The 14764-nt window shown below is 40.7% G+C and overlaps 2 protein-coding genes across 2 annotated transcripts in view; both read left to right on the forward strand.

The window, feature by feature from the left end:
- The window catches only part of LOC139936369 (uncharacterized), a 56745-nt gene that overhangs the window by 14185 nt on the left and 27796 nt on the right, over nucleotides 1-14764 (forward strand). The gene's annotated exons all lie outside the window — the stretch shown is intronic.
- LOC139936548 (uncharacterized) overlaps nucleotides 1856-14764 on the forward strand; it is a 32568-nt gene continuing 19659 nt past the window's right edge. Inside the window, exons 1-2 of the mRNA XM_071931377.1 lie at nucleotides 1856-1928; nucleotides 10811-10912. Coding sequence (XP_071787478.1) covers nucleotides 1916-1928; nucleotides 10811-10912 — 115 coding nt within the window. The 5' untranslated portion in view covers nucleotides 1856-1915. The remainder of the gene's footprint in view (nucleotides 1929-10810; nucleotides 10913-14764) is intronic.

Raw genomic sequence — 14764 nt, forward strand, 5'->3', positions numbered from 1 at the left:
CCTTCACATGGAATTTGCTCTCACAGGGTGATAAGTAGCTTGGACGGCCGTTATCAAGGATACTCGTTTTGAGGCTATTGACGGTTGGTTTGTGAGCTCCCCCGAGGCAGACATCTCCCACTATGACCCATCCCAATTGTTGGGCGTAGGGGGCAGTGTGGAGTCCGTTGCTCTGACTGCGAACCTTGTGGACCTGAATTACATCTCTGCCAAGTAGAAGAAGAATCTGCGCCGTTTGATCAAGCGGAGGGATCATGTGAGCGATGGCCTTTAGGTGAGGATGATGACTTGCAGCCTAAGGAGTTGGAATTTCACATCGATTGTTTGGGATAGAGTCACACTCGAGGAGTGGTGGCAAGGCCAGCTGGACTTCTTCATCTGCTGATTGTATTATGAAGCCGTTAGCTCTCCTTCCATGAGCGCTTGTTGTGCCAGAACATGTGGGGACTTCGTAGGGAGAGGTGTCTCCATTAATGTTGAACATGTCAAAGAAGGCAGACCTGGCAAGCGAGCAGTTGCTTTGATCATCTAACATCACATACACCTTCACCTTCATGTCAGGTTGGCCCTGCGGATACACGCTGGCTAGACATATCTTGGAACACGATTTTCCAGGTAGACTATCTCCACAAACGTCTGTGCAACTTGTGGAAGCTACTGATGGGTCTTTATTGGGTTGCTCCCCGCCATGGTTTTCCACAGGCAAAGAATCAGTTCTTTTCCAAGGTGGCAGGCCATTATGAAGGGTGGATACATGACGATCGCTTTCACACTCGGTGCAGCGAATTTGAACGTTGCAGTCATTTGCCATGTGAGAAGTAGAAGCACAGCACCTGTAACAAATAGCATGCTCTCTGAGAAAGGCCTTCTTTCCTCCAATGGTTTTCCTCTGAAGCCACGGCACTTTCTCAAGGAGTGAGGTCTCATGTGAATGGGGCACTGCTTGTCTGGGTCCAACAATTCATTGGGGCAAAAATAATGATCACTTGAGGGCGCTATCTACAAAGGCGAGGGGCCTATTAAGTTCTCGGGGCAAGATATGCCTCATGTCATGGTGTTAGTCAGAGGGGTGTCTGGGTGTCTTGTAGACTCCTTGGTTTGAATTTAGAAACTCAACCTCATCTTCAGTTTACATGTGCCTCATGTCATGGTGTTAGTCAGAGGGGTGTCTGGGTGTCATGTAGACTCCCTGGTTTTAATTTAGAAACTCAACCTCATCTTCAGTTTACATGTGCCTCATGTCATGGTGTTAGTCAGAGGGGTGTCTGGGTGTCATGTAGACTCCCTGGTTTTAATTTAGAAACTCAATCTCATTTTTTCAGTGAACATGTGCCTCATTTATGGTGTTAGTCAGAGGGGTGTATGTGTGTCTTGTAGACTCTCTGGTTTGAATTTAGAAACTCAACCTCATCTTCAGTTTACATGTGCCTCATGTCACGGTGTTAGTCAGAGGGGTGTCTGGGTGTCTTGTAGACTCCTTGGTTTGAATTTAGAACATACATGCCCCTTACAGTCTTTTCTACAGTCGTCAATATTTCCTAAGTTCATATTTCCTAAACTACATAAGCTATTTTGACAATCTATACATCATATGAAAGGGCTTTACGTACTTTACAGAAATAGATATGTTGGTGAACTTTCGTTGACCTTTTGACCTGTTTAAACCGGAAGTGACTGTGAAATGCTTTGAAAGGGCGTTGTTTATTGCCTTTTAGGTTGAAATATACATCCTTTGATGCTTTACCATCACAGTATACAAGTATGGCAAAAGTCTGGTTTAAAACAAATATTACCGATGACGTCACCAAACATACACTTTTACTAGATGACGTAATCATGTTGTTTTTACAGAATAACGACGCAGAATAACCTGCATATAAAAGAGCGAGTCTAAATTTGTGCGAGAGTATTCAAGATGGCAACTGAAGGTAGGGTTCTCCATTGCAATTTCTAGTCTAATTAAAAAGCTTGCCCTGAAACATTGAACAAAAGATATGTCTGAAGCACGGGACAACGAAATGCTGATGTATTTTTTGTTGCATACCTACACAAGTAACGTAAATAAAGCATGAACACCATTATTTATCAATACCCACGTTTGTCCTGGAAAAAAACCCCGTCACACACCGAGTCGACCCAGGGGAGCTAAACGAACGCACCCATTGTGAGAAACAGCTCCCCCTGAGGTGACGTGTTTCGAGCAAGAAGTAATTTTCCACGAATTTGGTTTCGAGACCTCAAGTTTAGAATTTGAGGTCTGGAAATCAAGCATCTAAAAGCCCACAACTTTGTGTGACCATTGTGTTTTTTCTTTCATTAATATCTCGCAACTTCGACAACCGATTGAGCTCAAATTTTCACAGGTTTGCTATTTTATGCATATGTTGAGATACACCAAGTGAGAAGACTGGTCTTTGACAATTACCAATAGTGTCCACTGGCTTTAATTTCTGGAGAAACACTGTTACAATGCATCGCGTGAATGTTTATGGCCAAAGCAAAAGGAAGAGATTACCATGAATTGACCTTACATTCTGTTACTAATAAGGGTATCTGTCAGTTATCTGTATGGTCATACGCCCGCATAGAAACATTACATAATGTCTATTAAAACATGGAGGAATAAATTAAAAGAACCTTAGGATCTTATGTCTGTGGGTATGGCCCACAATCCCATGCACCTAATCCTTTTATGTATAGGATAATGCCTGAGGTGTGCGCCATTCGGCCACGAATGGCGCGTTCACCGAGGGCATTATGCGACTAAAACTAAACCCACACCTGTGACGCCATGCTATTGTTAATATCGCTCCATTATTTTGCACGAATGCCGCGAAACTTTCAAGTCAATTGTTTGTATTTATTACTTAGGGCCAAAGCCTTTTGAACATGGTACATGGACGAAGACTTGCCCTATATAGGACTCTTCCTCTGTACACAGAAACTGTAGTACGATACGAAAGTGTAAGGCCGCCAGGGCTAGGACGAAGACCAACATGAAATACGCTCGTTCCATAGACAGTGGCATTATGGATCGGGAGTTAAAGTGGCAGCAGAATATATTTTTCCCTGACTCAAGGTAAATTTAGTCAAGTGGTAGAAAGTGACTATGACGTGGATGATGTTGTAGCTGACTTGCTCGGTCTAAAAACAAACACAAACAACAATGGTTTTCAAGGCAGTGGACACTATTGGTAATATTGTCAAAGACTAGCCTTCACAGTTGGTGTACCTCAACATATGCATAAAAAGACAAACCTGTGAAAATTTTAGCTCAATCGGTCATCGAACTTGCAAGATAATAATGAAAGAAATAAACACCCTTGTCACTTGTCACACAAAGTTGTGTGCGTTTAGATGGTTGATTTCGAGACCTCAAGTTCTAAATCTGAGGTCTCGAAATCAAATTCGTGGAAAATTACTTCTTTCTCGAAAACTATGGCACTTCAGAGGAAGCCGTTTCTCACAATGTTTTATACCATCAACCTCTCCTCATTACTCGTCACCAAGATAGGTTTTATGCTAATAATTATTTTGAGTAATTACCACTAGTGTCCACTGTCTTGAAGATAAAAGAAGTGACCTACCGTACAAGTCTGTAGTTTAAGATATTTTTGACATAACTTTGATTAACAAATTTAAGCTGACTTAACGATCAAAAATTTCAATTAAATTCCTGCTATTGTATATTGAAAGAAGTATTTTGCAAATTTAATTTTAAGGGAATTAACCACTGCCATGTTTGTTAGCCCAGGTTGGACTCCTCCGTTGCATGCAACGCGACGGAGTCCAGGGTATAAAAGTCCCGTACCATTGCGAACATTTTTCAAAAACCTGTTAAAAATATTTCTACCTATTAGTTGGGAGTGTGAACTTTTACTCACATGTTCCTTGTAGTTGGAACTCCAAGCCCGCGTTATTTAAAATTGTTGAATTGTCTCCTTTTGTAAAAAAAAAAAATTGAAATTTACGTTTTCCATTCCACGTCGTGCACTAACTTCCGTGTAAACACTTTTTTGCACTGATCACTGGCGGCGCCATCAACTTGCGTCAACCACTCACTAAGCAGATGGATAATAGTCAGCGAGCAATTTACACAAAGCGCAGTACATAGTATACCGCGCATAGACGTCTTGTGCCAAGACTCCATGTGCTGGAAGCGTATCTTTTTCCCAGGACAGATGAGGGCGTTAAATTGGCGCATGCTAAGTGGCCTCATCTGTCCTAGGAAAAAAATATACGCGCGCAGGAAAGCGCCCTCTGTTGTCCGTCTATATGACAAGAAGAAGCCATGTGAAAAAGCCAGATGGCGGCAGACGGCTTTGCTGCTTATAAATATTTAAGAAAAAACTCACTTTGTAACCAAAATTCAACCTGAAACTTTAAAAAATTCTATTTGAGGTGCAGTGCTTTCCATTTTTATGTCTCCTGGATTTTAAATGTGTATTGGAGGAGTTGAAGGCGATTTGATGGCACCTACCCAGTTGACGGTGAATAGCGGCAAGACAACGCGCTGCACTCTAAAGCCATGCGCACTTGGGCTCACACTATCAGTTGGTATACGATCAACATTGCCAGTGCAGAACTTCGTAATATTTTCGGAAATAATTTCTTCCATGGATATATTTGTTAGCTGTAAACTCGTTGAAAATATAGTGAGGGACACTATGAATATATGAACGGAAGTTAACTTCTCAAATCAGGTAAAACAATAAAGAAAATTGTAGTCAAATTTGTGGTTGCATTAAAAAGAACCTTTATACCCAGGTGGCACTGACGATGTCCTACTGGGGCTACCATGTTTGTGTATAACAAATTAAGCATTTTGACTTAATTTAAAAAAGTACTGGTTAAAACGAAGTTGATTTATCTGACTTTAAGACCTGCTTAAATGGCTGTTGTAGTTAACTAACATTTTTTTCAACATCACAGCTAAATAATAATTTAACAATTGTATCTGTTTACTTGTGGAAAGTTTTTACGATCATTTTGCAATACATGCAGAGCTCTAATCCGTGTTCAGAAAAACGTATGGTCTATGGCATTATTGACGTCATTTACTTTTTCTTTAACTCTATTATGACAGTTTCACCCGTTTGCACAATGGGTGAATAGTTGTACCCATCGCGCCATTTGTGCAAAATAATGGAGCGATTTAGCAATAGCATGACATCACAGGTGTGGGTTAAATAAAGGGTGCGTTCGATTAGCTCCCCCTGGTCGACCCCAGCGTGTGGCGTTTTCTTTTTCCAGGACGAACGTGCGCAGATAATTACCCACGTTCGTCCAGGAAAAAAAAATTGCCACACATCGGGATAGACCAAGGGGAGCTAAACGAACGCACCCAAATATTAACGGCACTCTGTTTTTGTAGTTTAACTTATTTCAGTGTTATTAAAGTCACCTGGTAATGTTTTTTTGTCAAAATCAAGCTTTGGTCACTAAAATGTGTGTTCTGGGGAATAAACAATTATCTAAGGTTTAAAACATTAGTTTCCATGTAGCCTTGCTCAAGGCAGTCGAATTATTCACTCCGAAAAAAGACCGCCGCTGTATAAAAACCCACCCGTATTCACTGTGCGTAAAACCCACCCATATTCACTGTGCGTAACATCGCACGACACGATGCCCCGTACACTATTCGCATGCGGAGGCCGTCAGGCCGACAGCCTTGTAGGATCTGTGTTGAAGCCACTGACCTCATTAGTATAATAAGCGAAGAGTTCCCACGGTCAGCTCATTACCATAATGCCCGCGAAAGACGAGACATGTATCACACACCACCACTACGGACGCATGATAGGGTCCAAAGGTCGTGATAAAGGAAGTGCGTGATTGGACGTCAAAATGAATAATTCATTTGCCTCACATCCTGTGTTGTCTGATAGGTCTGACGAACGATATACATATTCATGAGCTGCATACTAGCATATCCTAGAGCCCCCCCAATTTCGTCCACTATTGGAATTTTTTCAATACAACACATAAAAACGGGAAGATACAGACCCGACAAGGCTGTCGGCCTGACGGCCTCCGCATGCGGTTAGTGGTGTACGAGTGCGATGACTTGTGTGAACAGTATTCAGGCGATGTGACAGTGTGTATACGGGTGGGTCATTCGATGTGATCGCACACACCATGCACAGGGTATACGGCGGGTGGGTTTACAGCTGCGTCTTTTCTGAGCGAATAATGCGACTGCCTTGAGCAAGGCTAGTTTCAATGTCATTTACAAATTTGAAGAAAAAAAACCTGACCCGAGAGGGCGCTGTTCGTGACGTCAATGTTTTCTCTGCGTCAATCAAGGCGTCGCGATGAATCGCATGCAGTGCCAACACAAGATAGTGACGCCTGGCGCAAGCTAAAAACTAGCCCCATAAATCGGTCCAATCCACTCCGTATCCTTGGCCCCAGCACCACTGATATCAAAATCTTTCGGAAAACCATCTGAAACTCTCCGCATCATGAAACTTACCGATCTAATACTTCAGAAGTTGCAGATAGCACTATACTTGGAATCGTTCACATAGGTATCACAGATTTTGAGTAAAAATCAAGTAAATTTTGGGTGTGAATTTTCTCAACTAACGCTCTTTTACCGCTCATGCCGATATGCCGATTGTCCCTAGACCGTGTGCAGATTTTTTTCCCAGGACAAACGTGTGGAATCGTCTGCACACGTTCGTCCTGGGAAGAAAAGATACCCAATCCGCGCTTCGTGTATATAAACATACGGACACGCGTCTGGGAACTGTTCTTTGTAGTTCCCAGACGCGTGTTCGTATGTTTGTACACAAAGCACAGATTGGGGAACCATTCTTTGTAGTTCCCAGACGCGTGTCCATATGTTTGTACTCATTGCGCGGATTGAGTAAATGATGACTTTGTCCAGATGTGACGATTTGAAAATTGGTCAAAAAAAATGTGTACAAAAATGTGTACATTTAACTTGACATGTTCTTGGGCGCCTCCATGTTTTAATGATTCTCCTCTTGTTGGACGTGAGAAGTCAGGGTACCAGGCAAATCTTGCAAGTCATGAATATCCAAGTGGTCATGTCACGTGACGCAGTATGGCTACGCTGATTTATCAATTTGCGCGGTGTACAAAGTAAATATGAATATGTATGAGGTGACGTTGCGCGGTGGTAGTTTCCAGATACAGTGCAGCGCTACGTCACCTTATACATATTCAGTTTTTACTGTACACGCACATAAAACCTAGCGGTCACGACGTCACTTTATGGATATTCATGACTTGCAAGATTTGCCGGGCGCCCACGATCAACGAGAGTAGAATCATTAAAACATGGCGGCGCCCAAGAACATGTCACGTTAAATGTAATTTTTGTACACATTTTTTTGACAAATTTTCAAATCATCACATCTGGACAAAGTCATCATGTAGTAAGCCCTGTGATGTGTCATAGTAATTCCACAAATGTAAGGAATAAAATGAGGTATGTTGGAGTAGTATTGGACTTTTTTAAATGGGAGAAATTTGCAATCAAACTACCTCGCATTTTGCGACCTTTGAAAACTTAGTGTTTAAGACATGTATCGAAGGTGGGCTGTAATGGTGACAGTGATGAGACCGATGTTAAAAGCGGAGCCATTAACAGCTCAACAAGGTGGGCTAGGGATGTATGAACTGAGTGCTGCCGTGGCCAAGCGTGGGTGCAAAGCTGTAGGGGAAATTCCCTTGGCCAGAAATCACCACGTAGCAGTATCCATCACCTCGATCCCACAGTTATTCTTATAAGTTATTATTAGGGGATGAATGAACCGAGTGTTTCCGTGCCCACGCGTGGGTGCAAAGCTGTAGGGGAAATTCCCTTGACCAGAAATCACCACGTTGTCGTCAGGAAATGTCGAACCATGTCGGACGCACTGAAAATACGGGTCCAACTTCTTGCCGTCAACTCAATGTCAACTCGCTAGGTGCCGTAAACTCACCATCAAAACCTCCAGTAATATATTTAAAATCCACAAAAGAGTCATAGAAATGTAAAGTATTAGCCAAAAGAGAATTTTTACTAGTTTTGGTTACATTTCGGTAATAAAATGAGGGTTTTTTTATCGTGAAAAAATTATCTTGAGGCGGCAAAAGCCGTCGGCCCCCATCTTGCTTCTTCACAGAGCTTGTATTGTACATCATGGACAACAGAGGGCGCTTTCCTGCACAAGCGACCAACACAAACGAATCGACTGTGAATATCCATGCACGTGTATAGTGATGATTGTGAATGCATTGGAATAAAAATAGCGGCACCAGGTTTTTCCTCCATGGGTTTTTAGAGATCGCAACACTCCAATCGATTGAGGTACAAATATTTAATTGCTTCAGAGCCAGTGATGTAAAACAAAAAAATATTACGTCTTCTGTTTCATGGAATATGGATGTAATGTTAATTCAGTAATTTTCATCAAGGCGGTTTGAATAAAATTTATCTAATTTACGCAGTCCATTTTTTTATTATTTTTTTTACGCAACAGTCATGTTTTGTTTGTCTTGTCTTCGTCCTTGCAGTAAAACTGTTTTTAGCGTGCGATTGAGCCATTGTTGTCCCCTTCTGAAGGATACTTTCAATTTTCAAAAATCTTCACAATATATCGTCATATCGGCGATATTTACCTGACGATATATCGCCAGTCAAAATTTTCGATATCGTCCAGGGTTATTGAAACAATACCTGATTTTTTTCACGTTAGGTAAATATTCCTTTAAGTTCGTTACGCCTTTCAGGTACCTTCTTCGACTTCCCCTCTCGCTGGAAAAAATTGTTGGGATGGCGTCATGTTTTAGAAAAGAACTTTTGTCTTCATGTCAAAATGTGTGGTGTATTTCAGATTCTCGAAATGGAAAAGACGTCGGACCGGACCACTTTGCAAACTGACCCCATCTGTAGTTGTTTTGCTGGACCCAGCAGCAATACACCTGGTCGACATTGCCGAAAAAATGCAAGAAAAAAAACATTTTCGAAACGTACAAACTCACGACTAGGACTTGAATGTACTTGCACGTAATATGTGTGTGTTCGATGTTCGACCGAGACAAAGTCTGCCTTGATTGACGTCACAAAAGGGGGAAGGCGGAGTCTACAATTCGTTAAAAACAATTACCAAACAAATTGTTTTATTGTTCAGATACATATACTCTAATGTTTGAAAAAAAAAAAAAATCTATTTCCAGGTGACTTTAATGAAAACGTTTCATTAATTAGAGAAAAAAAGTATACATAACGTATAACAGTGGGCTATAAAGGAAGACCCCGAAATCTAACCCATGGTTTAGCCCATGGGCATGGTTCCCTTAGGGCTCACTGGTCTCAATAGCTTATAAATGGGGGCAGACTGGGTCATGACAGTTCGACAATCAAAAGGTCAAGAGATAATGGATTATAGCTCAGCATTATCAGACTTTGATCCTGGATGTTGTATCTACAACATACACGGGCTTACCTTATGAAAGACGGCATGGTTCCAGGCCGGAGATTCTTATTAAAAGAATATTTAAATATGGAATATACACTGTAAAATACAAGAAGAATAGTTCAAACAGAAATTATACATCAGCCGACTAAAGGCCACTCAAACAATTGTTGAAACTTGAAATAAATGGGTCTTGAGCAACGTTTGAGCAAGTACCTGTATTATTTGCAAACCTGATAGCATGTGGGAGAGCGTTTCAAAGTTAAGGGGCAACACACTCAAAAGTGCGATCTCCCAGAATACTTTTAGTTTTACAGAGTGGGGAACTTGGAATGGAAGTGTCATTAAAACTACGAAGACAATATTTAGACAAAGATTACACAATGAAGGCGCTTGCCCATTTAGGGCTTTATACACAATCAGCAAAATTGTAAAATGTATCCTAAATCTGGTTCAATTTGTTTCTTGTTAGTCTTTGTCCCCTCTTCGCCACATAGACATACAATGCTAAATTGGATGTGTAACACATGCACGCATTCTATTGAAGAACGAAATGGTGTATCAGAAGTTGGGACAACTTAGACTGAGTTAAGGCCCGGGCAGCACTCCATAGTTATGTTATGCACATAAAATAAAAAAATGCGCCTTTAATACCATTTAAAAAAAAAAACCTTAAAGAAACCTTTTGAAGAAACCCAATTTATGTACAAGTTAGTGTATTGTTTATTTAAACGTTCACATTAAACTAATCATTGTTTTAATTACTTAGTTGATTGGAGTAGATTTGTATAAAAAACAACATCTTCAAAGCTTTTCATTTCGTATCTAATGTTTGTGCTAAGCTGAGCATCATGCTCTACATCCATTGAATATTTAAATGTATGATTATGAAAAAAAAAAAAATCGAAAACAAGTGAATTTGCAAATAACTGCTTTACTTGGAGGCCCTGCATAATGAAACTGCTGCGCCTGCGTGATTTTTTATTACCCCAAAACACCTAGCTACATGTAAATCGTCAATCACCGAACGTAAACTGCAACATATTAGTTACTCCCCTGGGTTTTGATTTGTTCCAGCGTTGTTGTTCAGGACTGATTTCACTTGAAGTTTATTTTGTTTGAAAGTAGTTTTCTATGGTCTTGACCAGTGAAATTTCCGTTTGTTTGAATCATTGAATCCCATACCTCCAATCAGTGATTCACTTGTTTAACCTTTCCATCTTGCACAAGATGACTCTTCGACTGTTCTCTTAAAGTTAAGATAAGGTTAGTCAGTAAGAACATTAAAGTTTGAGGCGCAGCAAGAGACAATGCTTACAACAATACAACATGTACATATCAAGCATGTCAAGTGAATAACAATAATTATTTTGTTGCAGATAAAAGAAAGACCAAGGAACGCACTGAACAAAGTAAAAAGGCAAGTTTAACGTCAGTGAGCTATAGCACCAGATCAAAACCCGGTGATGAAAATGTGTATAGTAAGTATATTATCGCGTCTTGTAAAGAATGTTTACTATAATCCCCCCGTGAATACCAGGAAAATATGCAGATTTTGTTCTTAACTGTCTTGCTTGGTTTCCTACAGATTTTCCGCCTAAAGAACAGCCCAATCCAATCAAGGAAAAAGGAATCTGGCTGCTAAGCTACTCTCTCTGAACCGTAGCATACCCACTCCGATATACACCAATCCGGGCGACGCGCAAGTGTTGGTTACCGCGCGCCAGTATATGATGAGATACACGAGTTTCATGATAAAGGTGGTCAAACGACACGGGGAACATTTGATACTGTGTCCCCCACCCTTCGAAATGGGGTTGGGTGGGGTGGGGAACACGTCCCTACAACTTCCTGTCAACGATGGAACATGCGTGTGAAAAGCTTGGGGTGCGGGCCCGATCAAGGGCCCGGGAAAATTTTGCATATTAGATGCTCTGTGATGCAATCTAGGGCCAATTTTGAGGGGGAATATTGTGTCATCCTTTGCCCACAGGATTAATGCCCATATAGGGACACAGGGTTTCGTCTTACACAGTGCAAAACTTGGGCTTCATGATAAAGGTGGTAAAAAATGTGGGGGGAGGGCATTTGATATTGTGTCACCCGCCCTCCAAAAGGTGGAGGGGGACATGTTGTAGCTACAACCCCTGATTGACGCCCATGGACAGTCCTGGGATGGATTTCACAAATAGTTAGGACTAGTCCTATCTCGAGTTAGGACCAGTTACTCGTCCTAACTTATGACTATCCATGCAATTTGTATATCTTCTACGACTAGTCCTAAGTTAGGACTAGTCCTTACTCTTTGTGAAATCGACCCCTGCACTGTTTTTAAAGCCATTATACACTTTTGGTACAGGAAAAAAAAGTTCACAGGTTTACAAACAATTTACAGGGTTTACAGAAGGTAATGGTGAAAGACTACTATTGAAATATTGTTCCATGAAATGCTTTACTTTTTGAGAAAACATTACAACAATATTAATTCTCGATAGGGAGAATTACGAATTTATTTTAAACACATGTCATGACACTGCGAAACGCGCGGAAACAAGGGTGGGTTTTCCCGTTATTTTCTCCCGACTCCGATGACCGATTGAGCCTAAATTTTCACAGGTTTGTTAATGTATACATAAGTTGTGATACACGAAGTGTGGGACTTGGACAATACTGTTTACCGAACGTGTATAATGGCCTTTAACAGGGGGAACTCTTTGTGTTACTTGGCATGTCACGAGCACACAGTCTATTCATTCGCCTTTGAATAGCGCGGGTAAGCTTACCAGGTGTTTCTTCATCGCAGAGGCCGATACATGAATATTCACCCTGCTGTAATGAATCAGAATAAAGGAACTTGTGCAACATTTGTCTTGTATGTAAATTGTGGGTGTAGCTGTCCAGGGAGAGCTGTTCATTGGCTCTGATGTGTTCGAACGGCGGCCAACGTACCTCCAAAACCTAAGAACACTATCTCCTCTCGTAGTTCCCCTACATGTACAGCCTCGCACAACACCTAACCAAGCTCAATACACCCACGTGTGGGAACATCGCTTCAACGTGTACCCAACTCAGCAGGATTTATTAAGATTATAAAAGGAATCAAATTACATACATCCGATAGGCTAGTCGGTTTTGATGTCAAATCTCTTTTCACTTAAAGCCATTGGACACTTTCGGTAAACAGTATTTCCCAAAGGCCCACACTTAGTGTATCACAATTTATATATCCATAACAAACCTGTGAAAATTCAGAGTCGAGAGAAAATAATGGCGAAACCCACCCTTGTTTCCGCACGTTTCGCCATGTCTTGACATGTGTTTACAGTAAATCAGTAATTCACGCTATCGAGAATTGATAATTGTTTTAAGGTTATCTCAGAAAGTGAAGCATTTCATGGAATAATATTTCAAGAGAACTCTTTCACCATTACCTTCTGTTAGCCCTGTTTTATTTGTAAATCTGTAAACTTTTATTTATTTTTCTGTTTCGAAAGTGTATAATGGCTTTAAGCTTGCCAAATAACCAACAACCCAAAAAAAGATTGGTTGAAATAACCAATATTATGCTGGTCAAATTCAACCAATGTGATTGGTAGCAATGTTTCAACCAAAATATTGGTTACGCTATAATTACAAAAGGTACACTTTCAATCCTGAGTCAAGTTACGCTTACGTTCCATACGCAGCTACGTTTACGTTCCAAGATACCAGCTACGCTTACGTTCCAAGTTATGCTCACGTTCCGAAAGATAAGGTTACGTTCTAAGCTACACAGCTTCTCAGCTTTGCTTACATTACAAGATACTCTTACGTTTTTTCAAGTTACGCTTTAATAACAAAAGGTACGCTTTCAATCCTGAGTCAAGTTACGCTTACGTTCCATACGCAGCTACGTTAAGGTTCCAAGATACCCAACTACGCTTACGTTCCAAGTTATGCTCACGTTCCGAAAGATAAGGTTACGTTCTAAGCTACACAGCTTCTCAGCTATGCTTACATTACAAGATACTCTTAAGTTTTTTCAAGTTACGCTTTAATAACAAAAGGTACGCTTTCAATCCCGAGTCAAGTTACGCTTACGTTCCATACGCAGCTACGTTAAGGTTCCAAGATACCCAACTACGCTTGCGTTCCAAAAGATATGGTTACGTTCCAAGCTACGCAGCTACTCAGCTACGCTTTTACACAATCCATAAACATCGTTTAGGTTCATTACGCTATAATCAAAAATTACTCTTTCAATCCCGAGTCATGCTAGGCTTACGTTTCAAGATTTGCAGCTACGCTTATGTTTGAAAATACACTCTCACAAGGACGCTTTTGAATCCCTCACGATTCCCTCCCCCCACCCCCGAGATTATAAAATGTTTCACTGTGAATAACAGGGCCCCTCAGTTTCATCTGTTTAGCAGAAAATACTGCTTACAAAATTTCTTTACTATTAAAAAATTTAGTCGGGTACCAGCCACAAGTTACACATTTCAAATAAAATAAAAGTTTGGCTGGTATCAGTTTCTGCTATGCAATACTATTTTGTGCTAAGCAAATTTATGTGCCTCTATAATGCCTACAGGCATTATGAAATTGGGTCCTGGCACGTTGGTACTCCTAGAACTATTTCGGTTTCGTCCGGCTATCGTCTCCGGTTATGGGAGACGATAGTATTCTGAGTTAGTTTTTTGTGTTCTTCGTGTGACGATCTTTGGATGTACGTCGAGGCACGCCTACCTCCATCGTCGAAGGATTTGCCTGATCCGTATATGCTGGTTGTTTATAATTTATGGATAGACTGGATCCTAATGCTGCGTCGTATAGTAAAACGTTGCTATAAACAAAGCACCAGTCTACTTACAACATTGTGCGACGATGTCACGAAGATTTGACAGTTCCAACGGCTGGAAACACGTACACGCTGGCCTTTTACCGCTTTTGGGTGTTTTAATCATTTTTCGCTTATTACGTGACATTTTGATGTTTTTTTTACAGCAACTATCTATAAAAACATTATTTCTGATTCTACAGCCCTAAATTGCGTAAATGGTGAGCCGGTGTGTCCCTTTAAAATGACCAACTCGAAGTTGTTTGTTTTTTCAATCACTCTATTGGTTACTTTTTGTACCAATATACGTTGGTTAACTTTTCAATATTGGTAGAAGTGTGTCCAACCAATTAGTTGGTTAAAATAACTAATCTGAAATGGTCGGTGTTTCAATCATTTTATATAATTGGTTTTTCTATTTTTGTATGACATATTTCTGGGAGTTGAGTGCACAAACCAAGCCATTTGTGTATCCCTTGTTGCTCAAACAAGCGAAATAGGGGAGGGAATGAAT

The sequence above is a fragment of the Asterias amurensis genome, chromosome 4 (genome assembly GCF_032118995.1).
Source record: "Asterias amurensis chromosome 4, ASM3211899v1".
Lineage (NCBI taxonomy): Eukaryota > Metazoa > Echinodermata > Asteroidea > Forcipulatida > Asteriidae > Asterias > Asterias amurensis.